Below are 13805 nucleotides of genomic sequence, written 5' to 3'. Positions count from 1 at the left end.
GCGGCTCGGCGGGAGGGCAGGCGGGGTCTGTACCGCGTTACCGACTGTAAATAAACCGCTCCAACCGGGCCTGCTGCCGTGCTGGGGCGCGGGGGGGCCGGGGCGGGGCTGCGGGGCGGCGGCGGCGCTGCCTGTGATTCGGGTCGGCAGATTCGCCTCACGCGGCGCGGCGCGGCCCGGCCCCCGCCGGCCTTCCCGGGGCCTCCCCGGGGCCTCCCCGCCCCCGCCGCCGTTCGCCGTCCCCGCCGCCTTCGCCCTCCTCCCCGCTCCCCCGCGCCCGGCTCGGCCGTGCCGAAAGTGCGGTTGCTAAGGGCGGCGCGGCGCTTTTACCCAGCGGCCGCCCCGCGCCAGGCGCCGCCGCAGCCTCCATTGTTGCGGCCCGGCCCGGGCCCGCCGCCGCCGCCGCCGCCCATGGAGCCGCCGCCCGCGCCCGCCCGCTGAGCGCGGCCCCGGGGCCGGTGAGCGCGGCCGGAGGGAGGGGAGGGAAGGGAGGGGAGGGCGGGCGGGCCGCCGCGGCCCGGGGAGGGGCGGCGGGGCGGGGGCCCGGCCCGGCCCGGCCCGGCCTGGCCCGGCCTGGCCTCAGCGCCACCCCCTCGGCCCCCGCAGCCCCTCGGCCCCCCCGCAGCCCCGCTCGGGCGGGCGACGCCATGGGCGTAGACTTCGACGTGAAGACCTTCTGCCACAACCTGCGGGCCACCAAACCCCCCTACGAGTGTCCGGTGGGCACCTGCCGCAAGATCTACAAGAGCTACAGCGGGATCGAGTACCACCTCTACCACTATGACCACGACAAAACCCCCGCCCCAGCACACCCCCCTGCGCAAGCACAAGAAGAAGGGGCGCCAGGCCCGCGCCGCCAACAAGCAGTCGCCCAGCCCCTCCGAGACCTCCCAGTCGCCGGGCCGCGAGGTGATGACCTACGCCCAGGCCCAACGCATGGTGGAGGTGGACCTGCACGGCCGCGTCCATCGCATCAGCATCTTCGATAACCTCGACGTGGTGTCCGAGGACGAGGAGGTCCCCGAGGAGGTGCCCGAGAACGGGAGCAATAAGGAGAACACGGAGACCCAGAGCGTCCCGCCCAAATCTGGCAAGCACAAGAACAAGGAGAAGCGCAAGGACTCCAACCACCATCACCACAACGCCTCGGCCAGCACCACCCCCAAGCTCCCCGAGGTGGTGTACCGGGAGCTGGAGCAGGACACCCCCGACGCCCCACCTCGTCCCACCTCTTACTACAGGTATTGTCCGTGGCCGGGGCGCGAGGAGGCTCCCTGGCGGCTCTAGCTCGTGCCCTGGGTCTGGAGGCGGAATTGGCCCCGCTCTGTGCAGGCAGCTTGTCCGTGGCTCGTGGAAATGGCCTCCATCTGCCTCTCCCGAGTCCCGCAGAGCTGGCCATCCCATGGCTTCAGGCTCTCGGAGCTCTGTCTGGCATCGTGCCCCGGTTTTGAGGGGTCCGTGCGCCTGCAGAGCGCTCGGTGGCTGCTTAGGTCATTGCCGGCAGTTGGATTGCTGTGCTCTTTCCTTGCTGGGATGGCAGGTACAGTTATCACAAAAAACAGATGCGTCCTGCCTTCCCCCCCACTGTTCAGAGGTATTCTGGGATAGCTCTAGAGCCCCCCAGCACCAAGGTTTACCCGTTAGATGTATGTGTTTGCGGGCTTAATGTGTCTTTGTTGTCCTACAGTTTTTCCATGAGTGGTTTGGCGAGTGTAGTGGCCCAAAATAATACCTCAAGCAGGGAGTTACTGAACCAAAGTAAGGCTTGTGTGGCCACCCCTGCCGTCCTAGGCCCCATGCGTCCTGAGAAACCGGCACCACGTTCCAGGGACAGGATAATGACGTTATTTTGTGTCAGGGTGTGAGAAAAGAAACCTCTCCCTGAGGTGTCTGCGGTGCCGCTCGCTGCGATGGCGGGGGGTGGTTGCTGTCAGTCGCTGGAGCAGCAGCCTCGGGGTTTGAGCACTTTCCTCTCTAAATAACATCCTCTCACCTGCAACTGGGAGTGAAAGAGAAGAGGGCGCAGCCGCCCTCGCCAGAATTAATGAAACGTGGTGCCTCCATGCCTGGTTGCTGTTGTGTCTTGGGCATGAGGCCGCTGTCTCCAGAGTCCCTGGCACCTGCTTGGTGGCTCGTGCAGGCTCCCATCTTGCGCTGATGAGTCTCCAAGGCCCGTACCTCGCCCGTTAGATGAGCGTTATTTCATCTGTGTTGTGCCCAATGCACTGTTGTGCTGTTGTGCTGCTCAGGGTGCAGCAGCACCTCCCGCTTCTGCATGTTCCTGCCTCATCCCTGGGGTTTTTTTAACTCATGGCTTGGCTGTAGTGTTTAAACATTCCCTCAGCCACGGCCTGTGGGGGTTAGGGTTCAGCAGCTCCGAGACCCCACTGGCCATGCTCTCACCCTCCCGTGCTGTCCTTCCAGGTACATCGAGAAGTCAGCAGAGGAGCTGGATGAGGAGGTGGAGTACGACATGGACGAGGAAGATTACATCTGGCTGGACATCATGAACGAGCGGAGGAAGACTGAAGGCGTGAGTCCCATTCCCCAAGAGATCTTTGAGTACCTGATGGACCGGCTGGAGAAGGAGTCCTACTTTGAGAGTCACAACAAGGGGGATCCAAACGCCTTGGTGGATGAGGATGCCGTCTGTTGCATCTGCAACGACGGGGAGTGTCAGAACAGCAACGTCATCCTCTTCTGCGACATGTGCAACCTGGCTGTGCATCAGGAGTGCTACGGGGTGCCCTACATCCCTGAGGGACAGTGGCTCTGCAGACGGTGCCTGCAGTCACCCTCGCGAGCCGTGGACTGCGCCCTCTGCCCGAACAAGGGGGGGGCCTTCAAGCAGACGGACGACGGGCGCTGGGCACACGTGGTCTGTGCCCTCTGGATCCCGGAGGTGTGCTTCGCCAACACCGTCTTCCTGGAGCCCATCGACAGCATCGAGCACATCCCGCCTGCGCGCTGGAAGCTGACCTGTTACATTTGCAAGCAGCGCGGCTCCGGGGCTTGCATCCAATGTCACAAAGCCAACTGCTACACTGCCTTCCACGTCACCTGCGCCCAGCAGGCCGGGCTGTACATGAAGATGGAGCCCGTCCGGGAGACGGGGGCCAACGGTACCTCCTTCAGCGTGCGCAAAACCGCCTACTGCGACATCCACACGCCACCGGGCTCTGTGCGCAGGCTTCCCGCCCTCTCCCACAGTGAGGGGGAAGAGGAGGATGAGGAGGAGGAGGAGGAGGGGAAGGGCTGGAGCTCTGAGAAAGTAAAAAAAGCAAAGGCCAAGTCTAGGATCAAGATGAAGAAGGCGCGGAAGATCCTGGCGGAGAAACGAGCTGCAGCGCCCGTGGTTTCTGTGCCCTGCATCCCTCCGCACAGGTACAACCCGCTGTCCTCCCTTGGCTGTGGAGAAACTTCTCCCTTTCTCCGTGCCTCGTGTCCTGCTTTCCACGTGGGCTTTATCTTGTTCCCCTCCTTAGCTTTTCGCACAGGTACTTTTCGCTTTGTTCTCGCAGAGGGCTGTTGGTGATTTCCTCTGGGAGTCCTGCAGAGAGGCAGGGCGATGCGCTGCCCTGCAAAGGTGTCTGGGCCCTCAGCGGGGCAGGAAATAGCTGCTGTTAGTTTAACGGCAGAGAACCAACTTGGCCGGACGCGTCAGGAAGCAGCTGGGGAGCCCCCAGCGCTCCTTTCCTGTTGTGCTGACCTCAGGCGCTGGAGTAAACCGGGGAGGGAGGCGGGGGCTGCTCTCCTTTCTGCCGAGGTTTGTTTTCTCCTGGGGCTGTGCTGGGGAAAAGAGGGAAGTGTGGGAATGATTCAGGCCTGAGAAATGGGCTAACCCCGGGGGTTGTTTTGGCTCTGGAGCAGAGAGGTCTCGTATCGGGATCCCTGTGCCCTGCTGAGCACAGCTCATCCTTCCCAGCAACCGCTTACCCCTTGCTGGGCTTCCTCAGTGTTTTGTGCCAGTCGCAGGCAGCAGCTCTGCCTCAGTGCTGCCTGTTGGAGCAGGGCCGGGCAGCGGCGGGGCGCGGAAAGCCTCTGCACGGCTGCCTGCGAGGGGTGGCTGGAGAGGACCAGGACTCCTGCCTGCCGAGGGGCACGACTGTCGTGAGGTTGGCTTCACAGCACGAGGGCAGCGCGGGTGCTGTCGGGAAGGTACTTGAGGCCTTGCCAGGGGTTGTGTTTCTGTCACATCCCGACCCTGAGGGCTCACGGGAAGGTGCAAACACCCCATAGTTACAGGTGTAACTGCCGTGTGTCTTACTGTGGTCTGGTCGTTGGGCTGGCGTGCAGATCCTGAAACGAGAGCATCTAAGCCTTGCCAGAATTTATCAGTGTAGTTGATAACTCTGAGTGTCCTCGGCAGCGTGCAAAAGCACACAGAAGCATCTTAGGACGGTTTTGGATCTTGCAGTCACCCTGCAGCAGGCATCGCACGGTTGAAGTGCAGGTTGGGCACGGAAGCGTTTGCCTTCGTGGTTGTGAACCACCACCCCTGTGCTGCTGAGCTCTCCTCCTCCCCACGATGGGAGCCATGCCGGGGCTGTAACCCCGTGACGCCCTGTGCCGTACCTGCCGGCCCATCGAGCACGGCTGTGACAGCGCAGGGACGTGGGACCGCTGCTTCCCTGCGGACCCTCAAGATTATCTCCTGTGCGGTTGGAGGGGAGCACGCAGAAGCCGTGGGCTTTGCTCTCTGGGCAGCATTCTGGTGACTTGTGGAGGCAGGTCTCTGCTACAAGACTGCTGGCTTTTTGCCACAGTCTGTTTGTGTCCTAACCTTATGTTTTTGCTCACGCGGGGCTTGCTCTGTAGCCAGAGCCTCTTTTCTTATGTGTGGACGCGTTGGCAGGCGGTTTGTAGGCTCTTGCTGCTATCATTGCACTCGCAGCGAAACCCACACTGAGCTAGAAGCTGTTAACCTCTCCCCAGGCCTTCCTGTTGGGATTAATTATTCTTCAAGGGCTGTTGCCAGAATGCCAAATGTCTTCCTGTGGGTGCTCTGCTTGGCCGGCGATGGCACATGAGGCTGCTCTCCCCAGCCTCTTCAGCTGAGGCTGATGCAGGTCAGGTCATCCCCTGCGAAGAGCTGTCCCTGTGAGACGTGGAGATGCTGGGGGCTCGTCCCTTCGGCTCCCCGCTAGCAGGGCATCTCTGTCCAGCTTTGCTGAACGAGGCTGTCCCAGCCCCTCCGGGCTTCCTGCTGTTGTAGAGAGTAGGAAAATACCTTTTGTGGTGTTTTGGGTTGTTTGGGGTAGTCCCTCATTAGCCGGGATAGGAGCTCTGTTGTGCTCGTGTCTCCTGTTCCCTCCTCACGCTTTGCCAGGTTTGGGCAAGTTACGGGTTCCCTGGGGCTCGAGTTTGTCTGGTAACGTTTGGCCAGGGCCTTTGTCACTGTGAGTGGCTCTCAGCCGGGAAAATAATCGTTTTGGGATAGCAGCACCGTAACACTCGCGGTCTCGAGGACTGTGGGAGCTGTTAAAGGTCCGGCTCCCAGTGCGGCTGTGTTGTACCCCAACCTGGCACAGCCTGCCCCAGGCTTTTGCCCAAAAGTTGGCAGGAGGTAAAAAGGAAAAGTCTGTTTTGGAGAGGCAAGGCTGGATGTTTCCTGGCGTCCTCCGTTGCGGCTGACTCGGGGCGGGCGGCTGCCCTGCATAACTTGGCGTTACAGAAATTCCTGCCGTGGGAAAGGGTGTTCTCTGCCTGAGGAGCTTCTCAGCTGCTCTCGGGTGGCCTTGCTGCTACGTCCCCCCAGCCAGGGCTTCTCCTGCAGCGGCCAGGCTTACCTTGTTGATGGGGTCTGTGGTTCCTCTCCCTTCTTCAGGCTCAGTAAGATTACAAACCGTTTAACCATCCAGAGGAAGAGCCAGTTCATGCAGAGGCTGCACAGCTACTGGACTCTGAAGAGACAGTCCCGCAACGGTGTCCCTCTGCTCCGCCGCCTTCAGACACACTTGCAGTCACAAAGAAACTGCGACCAGGTAAGGGCTGCTCGTTGGGGTGCTGCAGGGAATCCTGGCTGCGCGCGTGTGCTTCCTGCGCCTTTGGAGCTGTGGGCTCAAAGCCTTTGCTGCATGCGGTGCCTGCAGGCGCAGAAGGGGGGCCAGGGGTACGAGCTACCGGATGAGGAAAGGGCAGCCCCGGCTGCTTTTGCTGCTTCACCTTCTCCTCCGCTCTCGGCGTTCAGAGATTTGCCAGGCAGCGACGCTGTTGGCAGCCTGCCATGGGAAGGGAATCCTGCCCTCTCATGCTGCCGTGCAGAAGTTAGCTCCTTCGTCGTGCCCGCGTTTAGCCGGTGGCGATGGCAAACCTGTCAGAAAAGGCTCTAGTCTGAGGCTGCTGTGTCAGCAAGTGTTGAGGGAGATGGCCGGAGATCTCCAGAAACAGTCTGGAAGGAGCCAAGGCCTCCCTTCCAGTTTCTGAAACCGTGCCAGGAGCGCTCCCTGTGGGTGCTGCTTCCAGCCCACTGTCTGCCTCAGCCCTTAGTCAGCGCTTCACAGATGTGGTCTCTGGTGCCAGAGAGGAAGGTTTTTCTTCTGGCTCTCTGAGCTCTAAATCTTTCTGAGCCCTTTGAAGACTGTGACCAGGCAGCGGTTTCTCCTGCCTTTGCCCCCTCTCATTTTTATTTGCTGAAGAACAGTTGAGACTGCTGCTGCTCATCTTTGGCTACGGCAGAATAAAAGTCGGCATTTTTTGGTGCTCCAGAAATGAAAGCAACCAGAGCCATGTTCCCTTTTTGCCTTGTTGCTCTTTGCCAGAGCTCTGAGCAGCAGCACAGACCCTGGTATTGTTGATCTGTGCTCCTGGGCACCGGCAGGCAGTCGGTCGTGTTAGGAAGAGTATTTCCAGAGGCTCAGGATGTCCGCCTCCTGGCATCCTAAGGGCTTGGTGACCAAGGAGCAAGTATTCAGCTCTGGCCAGAGGTCAGACTGTTTCTGAGTCACCCACCTAGGTTACAACAAGGGAACCGGGACCTTCGCTGAACCAGCGGATCAGGCGTGCCGGTTCCCTTGGCCAGGGAAGAGCCCCAGCACACAGTCAGGAAGGCGGAGATGGGAACACATCTCCTATCAGCTCATGGTCTCTGATGTTCCTGCAGAGAGACACTGAGGATAAGAACTGGGCCCTGAAGGAGCAGCTGAAGTCATGGCAGCGCCTCCGCCATGACCTAGAGCGTGCACGCTTGCTGGTGGAGCTGATACGCAAGCGGGAGAAGCTCAAGAGAGAGACGGTAACGATTGTTTGCCCCTCCTTGGGGAGCTGCTGGGGTGGGCATGAGCATGGGCTCTTTAGAGTGCTGTAGGGTGTGTGCCGGGGTCCCCTCGGCCGTGCTGCGCCCTGCCCCGGCGGCTCTGAGCAAAGGTGGCTGCTCTGCAAGGCTGAGGTGGGACGTGCAGGTGCTGGAGCCGGTGTTGCACCTCTGCTCCCCAGAGACGAGGGCGAGGTGCAGTCCCTGCCCCTCGCGTGAGGAGAGAGGTCGCTGTCCTGCAGGACTGGACCGCTGCTCCCTGGGGACTGTCCCCGCCGCCTGGCTGCAGGGCAGGGGGCTCAGCCCCGCTCCGTTCCTCTGTTTCAGATCAAAGTGCAGCAGGTGGCACTGGAAATGCAGCTGACCCCCTTCCTCATCCTCCTCCGCAAGACGCTTGAGCAGCTGCAGGAGAAAGACACAGGCAACATCTTCAGCGAGCCGGTCCCTCTGTCTGAGGTAACAGAAATCTACGAAGTAAGAACCCCCTCCCCCAGATTTCTACTTCAACTCAAACTTGTCCCTTGCTCGTGCCAGGGGCTGCCCAGGGTGCTCTCTGGTCCGGAAGCTCCCCCGGGCAGCCTGGTGCTGGCTCGTGCATCCCAGCACCGCTCACCCAAGGGGGGTGTGCAGTGATGCCCCTCCTGGGTGAGCTGAATGCAGAACAGCTGAGCTGGTGCTGGCCGGGAGCACAGCACTCGGCTCTTCCTCTGCACGTGTTGCTGGTGACTCCCCAGTGTCCGTGAGTGGTTGGGGATTCCCGCTGGGAAAGGCAGAATGCCCGCCCTTGGCAGGCGGCACGCTCTTACCTGTCCTCTCGTGAAGGCCCTTGCTAGGTGACAGACTGAGCACAGCACAGAAACGGGTTTGACCCCCAGACTGTCACTGCTGGGGGCAAGGGAAATGATTCCTGAGACCATCATCAGTTCCCTGCCTGGGGAGGTGGGGAAAGGCCGTGCTGGCTCTGCACGGCTCTGGCAGCAGGTCGGCACGGAGGTGACTCGGCAGAGCTGGGGAGGAGAGCTGCGCAGTCCCACCTGCAGCCATTGCTGCCGCCTGGACAGTTCCCTTTTACCTGTCTGCGCTCACCCTCACGCCGGGGGCTGCGCCTGGGGCTTCCTCCCCCGGGGAATGCCGTGTATGTTCTGGATCCCAGCTGCCCGCAGACAGGAGGAGAGGACAGGATGCTGGCATGTGCGCTGGAGCCTTAAAAACGCTTCAGAGTGCGTATCTGCTCTAACATGTTGAGTACAGCACATGGGCTCCCTAGTCCGGAGGCGTTACTGTTCCTCAAGCTGCAAAAGCAGACGGCATTCCCCGATGTGCATTTGGGCAGAACACAGGGAACGGATACCTAATTCCTCTAACGACTGTTTTCTTGGAGCAGGTAATGCTAACTGATGGCTCCCAGGCTCTTAGCTCTGGCTCTTTCCTCATGCAGGTCCCAGACTACCTGGATCACATCAAGAAGCCGATGGATTTTCAGACAATGAAACAAAACCTGGAAGCCTATCGCTATCTGAATTTCGATGACTTTGAGGAGGATTTCAACCTGATTATCAACAACTGTTTGAAATACAATGCCAAAGACACAATCTTCTACCGGGCAGCCATCCGTCTGCGGGAGCAGGGAGGTGCCGTTCTCCGGCAGGCTCGCCGACAGGCGGAGAAGATGGGCATTGACTTTGAGACAGGCATGCACTTCCCCCACTGTGTAACGGTGGAAGAGGCTCAGGTCCAAGACATCGAGGACGGTGGGTACTCATCCCCTCTCCCGGGGTACGAGGGCTACTTGGAGGTAAAGCCTGGGCAGAGTCAGGGCACCTGGGGGTCTGTTGGAGCTGCTTCCCGCGGGAGGTTCAGTCAGGTGCCTGGGCTGTGCGTCTCCACTCCCTGGAGAGGCGGGGGCTTTGCTAGCCAGGTACCTTTCGGCCCCATTAGATTGGTTTTAGGCAGTGGCTTGTCTGCGTGTCCTGCCAGTCCCTTGGTCCCTCGTCCTCCTCTTGGTCAGAGCAGGGGGCTGCCTGGGACATGGCCTCCCTGGCCAGCGTCAGGGGTACTGTCGCTCGCCCCGTCCCCAGCACTGGCCAAGAGCTGCTGAGGCTCCTGCTGTGCTGCCTGGCTAGGACTGACCTCCCCGGTCAGAGCTGTGTGCTCTCCCCTCTCTCCCCAGCTGCGGGCTTTGCTGGCTGCCACACAGCTCCTGATACCCCTCAGTGAGATCTCCCTGGCTCCGTGGTTGTAGTTCTGCTTGTCTCTGTCTCTGGGCAGTGGGGAACATTGCCAGGAACAGCTTGTCAGAGAAGGATCCTTTTAGGGTCCCCCTCTCCCTGCTCCAGCACGGGACAGGCTCAGACAGGGGAACTTCCCTGCTCTGTAATGCTTCAGGATCCCTTTGACTCTTGTTTTTCCTGTTACAACTCCCTTTCTTTTTCCTGCTGTGTCCTTCCCCCAGCCGATGGGAACCCTGGTATTGTCCAAGCTGCTGATCAGCCTGCTTTCCCCAGCAGTCCCAACTGGCTTGCTTTGCACAGGGCTCCTTCTCTAGGTCTTTTAGGGTAACTTCCCGTGTTCACAGGTGTTTGGTACCAAGTCAGCTACTTCCCTCTTGCGGGGAACCTGGATTACCCCATGCCCTTTCAGGTAGAGGAGCTCCAAAGAGTTCCCGATTTCTTTCATGCATCTGCCCCTCTTTGTTACCCCAGAAGATGTGCGGCTGCTGCTCTCGGAGAATCAGAAGCACCTGCCCTTGGAGGAGCAGCTGAAGATACTGCTGGAGCAGCTGGATGAGGTCAACGCTGGCAAGCAGAGCATAGGACGGTCCCGCCGGGCCAAGATGATCAAAAAGGAGATCACAGTCCTACGGCGGAAACTTGCTCACCCACGGGACCTGGGCCGAGACGGGCTGGAGCGGCACGGCTCCTCTGCCAGGGGAGTCCTGCAGTCGCACAACCCCTGCGAGAAGGACCTGCAGACAGACAGCGCTGCAGAAGAGAGCAGCAGCCAGGAGACTGGCAAAGGTACTGGTCCCTCCAGAACACTGCCAGTTTTGGGGAGCGGTGGAGAACCACCTCTGGACAGGCTTGGCTGGGGGAGAGGCCGCTCTGCCAGGTGCCTCCCGAGGCAGGAGGGCTGTGCGGGCAGCTCCCCACATGTGCCTCGCTCCTCATTCCTCCTTAGGAGCAGGGCAGATGGCCTCTCAGGGGGCAGTCCCTTATCTCCCATTCCCCTGCGGGGGTTCCTCGTTTCCCGTAGTGCCTCCCGTAGGGGTGGGTGCAGACTACAGCCTCCGTGCCTCCCCGGGCTCCCTCCCGGTGTGTCCATGCGAGGACAGTACCCCGCTAGGTAGCCGGTAGTGGGCTGTGCCAGCCAAGCAGGGGGGATTGGCAGGCAAAAGAGGCCACCTCCTGCGTCTGGAACAGCCGCAGCCTGGTGTGCGTTTGCCTCTGGGGAGGGTCGGCGGGGCGCTGGTGTTCGCAGCTGCGGTCAGTGTTCACCCGGTGAGCTCACCTCCAGTGCAGCCAAGGAACTGGATGCTGTTCCAGAGACTGAGAGTCCCAGCTGCGTGATGTGAGGCGTGAGATGGATTGTTTCCTCCTGCCAGCTCTGCCACGCTGCTCGGTTTCTCTAGGAGCATTACGGAGCAGGCTGCCTTCGGCGTCCCTTCCTGCTTGGGGGCACGGGAGGGAGTTGCAGCAGCACTGACTGCTGAGCTCCAAATGCCCTCCTGGGGCTGGGAACTGAACGCGAGCTAGCCACCGGCTCCCTGGCCTCCTGGATGGAGACGCTGAGCTGGGCTCCTTGGGGAGCACAGCAAAAGCTCCAGGCAGAGCTGCCAGGTGTCACTGGGGGTTTGCCACCTCTGCGTCCCAGTCCCACCCCCCTAAGCACCGGGAAAAGCAGGCTCTTCCGCAAGCAGGGAGTGTTTTAGGGCCTTTGTCTTTCAAGGGCGCAGTGGAGCTTCTCAGCTGCTGCATGTCGTGGGAAAGGTTTATTTCTGCTTGCTTCCTGTTCTTGACTTCTGTTTCTGTGAGGTTGCTGCCTGGGAGAAAGGAGGGCATCCCTGGCTGGTGGAGTGTTCTTTGATGTCCCCATCTAGCTTTTACTGTCAGCAGACTGGATAGTTTGACCCTCAGGGCGCAGGCAGGGCAAAGCTGGGGATGGAGGATTTTCCGAGATAACAGTCCCGAGAAATGAAGCTGTTCCTTGATGCCACTGCCGTGCGGTCCCTGCCGATCCCATAGGCTGCAGCCGACGCCTTCTCCTCCCTCTTCCAGGTCTGGGTCCCAATTCTTCTTCCACCCCAGCACATGAAGTTGGCAGGAGGACCTCAGTGCTCTTTTCCAAGAAGAACCCCAAAACTGCAGGCCCTCCAAAACGTCCAGGACGCCCCCCGAAGAATCGAGAAAGCCAGATCACTCCCGGGCACGGGAACAGCCCCATCGGGCCCCCCCAGCTCCCGATAATGGGGTCCTCCCAGCGGCAGAGGAAGCGAGGGCGAAGCCCACGGCCCAGCTCCAGCTCGGACAGTGACAGTGATAAGTCCACCGAAGACGCTCCCATGGGTGGGTGCGGCAGCTCCCCCTGCACAGCCGGGTGGCTGTGGCCCCGCCGGGAGCGCGTGGCAGGGTCCCGCGCGGTTGTAACGCTCTTCTGGTGGGGTGTTTTGCAGACCTGCCAGCCAACGGTTTCAGCAGCGGGAACCAGCCGGTGAAGAAGAGCTTCCTGGTGTACCGCAACGACTGCAATCTTCCCCGGAGCAGCTCCGACTCGGAGTCCAGCAGCAGCAGCAGCAGCAGTGCCGCCTCGGACCGTACCAGGTACTGTCCCCAGCCTGGCTCTGATGGCGCTGGTGCTGCCCGGGGTGGCAGTGGGTGGCTCCCAGCCTTGAGTTGCCGGACGAGGAGCCCATTTGGTGGTACCCGTCTCGTTCACCGTCCTATGGCCTGGCTGCTGTTAGCTAAACCCTAGAAAGCTGCAGGTTTTGTGCCTTTTTTAAACGTAAAACCTAAAGGTGTGAGCGTGCAGCAAAGGGCTAGTAGGGAGCGTGAACTGGGGAATTCCCTCTCGGCACAGCGGCTGCTCCGGCACTGGCCCTTCCAGCAGCCAGCTCCAGCAGGTTCCTGCCTGCGCCTCTAATTCAGATCAGTGCGTGTCTTCCGGGCCCCCCCGGGTGAAACTGGGTGAGGGTCCGGCCGGCGCCCCGGCAGAAGCACCATCGCAGCATCCCACCTCTCTTCCTGGTGCCCCTGCCAAGTGCTTCCCGGTGCTGAGGCCGGCGGTTGGAGCCCACGAGCCCTGGTGTCCCGCCAGGCTGGCCCTCGGGAAGGTGTTTTCTGGAAGCTTAACGTGGCTCCTCTCCGCAGCACGACGCCCTCCAAGCAGGGCAGAGGGAAGCCCTCCTTCTCCCGAGTGAACTTCCCAGAAGACAGCAGCGAGGACACGTCGGGGACAGAGAACGAGTCCTACTCCGCGGGCACGGGGCGAGGCGTGGGCCACGGCAGTAAGTACCGCGGCCACGAGCCCGGCTGGCGCCGTCGCCTGTGGGGGACGCAGCTGACTCCCCTCTCCCCTCTCCTCCGGCACAGTGGTGCGCAAGGGCATGGGGCGCAGCGCGGGGTGGCTGTCCGAGGACGAGGACTCCTCCCTGGATGCCCTGGACCTGGTGTGGGCCAAGTGCCGGGGGTACCCCTCCTACCCGGCGCTGGTGAGTACGGCCGGCCGCGCGCTCCCGCCCGCCCTCGGGGCCTCCAAAATCCGCCTCGCCCTCCCGCAAAGCGGCTCTTTGGGGGGTCTCCCTTCCCCTCTCAGCCCTTCCCCGCTCTCCCGGCAGATCATCGACCCTAAGATGCCGCGGGAAGGCATGTTCCACCACGGCGTCCCCATCCCCGTGCCCCCCTTGGAGGTGCTGAAGCTGGGGGAGCAGATGACTCAGGAAGCACGCGAGCACCTCTACCTTGTCCTCTTCTTCGACAACAAGCGCACTTGGTAAGGCCGGGGCGCCGGGGGCTCTGGGGGGGGGTTGTCCGGAGACGATTGTAACCCTCAAACGAGGTGGCCCCCCGCTCCCCGCAGGCAGTGGTTGCCCCGGACGAAGCTGGTGCCTCTGGGGGTGAACCAGGACCTGGACAAGGAGAAGATGCTGGAGGGCCGCAAGTCCAACATCCGCAAGTCGGTGCAGATCGCCTACCACCGCGCCATGCAGCACCGCAACAAGGTGCAGGGCGAGCAGAGCAGCGACTCCAGCGAGAGCGACTGAGCCGGCCCCCGCCCCGCCCCGGCCGCTCCCCCGCCGTTATCTCAGGGCAAACGGGGCCGGGGGACCCCCGTGCAGCTGGTCTGCACCCACCGGGGGACGGGGCCGGCCCCCCCCGCGCCCCCCTCGCTCTCACATTCCCGCTGCCCGCTCTCCCCGGGATCTCGTTCTGGCCGCCGCCGCCGCCGCCGTGCCCCGTGCTACCCCCACACCCCCCGGGCCCAGCCCCCGGCCGGCCCCGCGCTCGGACGTTGTTTGTATTTATTTTGAAGGAAGAAAAAAAAAATCTATTGATTCTTA

General features: G+C 61.6%; 1 protein-coding gene across 1 annotated transcript; it reads left to right on the top strand.

The window, feature by feature from the left end:
• The first annotated feature begins 173 nt into the window (after nt 1–173).
• Nucleotides 174–13804, top strand: BRPF1 (bromodomain and PHD finger containing 1). The gene is given in 15 exon segments (XM_072876144.1): nt 174–458; nt 607–793; nt 795–1241; nt 2425–3384; nt 5828–5984; nt 7103–7234; nt 7580–7726; nt 8691–9003; nt 9955–10269; nt 11527–11814; nt 11922–12069; nt 12616–12752; nt 12838–12956; nt 13083–13237; nt 13325–13804. Coding segments are annotated over 14 exon segments (3648 nt in total). The 5' UTR covers nt 174–458; nt 607–647; the 3' UTR covers nt 13509–13804.
• Nucleotide 13805: the final 1 nt, after the last annotated feature.

The sequence above is a fragment of the Ciconia boyciana genome, chromosome 11 (assembly GCF_034638445.1).
Source record: "Ciconia boyciana chromosome 11, ASM3463844v1, whole genome shotgun sequence".
In the NCBI taxonomy this organism is placed as follows: Eukaryota; Metazoa; Chordata; class Aves; order Ciconiiformes; family Ciconiidae; genus Ciconia; species Ciconia boyciana.
This window is presented reverse-complemented; position numbering and strand designations above follow the sequence as displayed.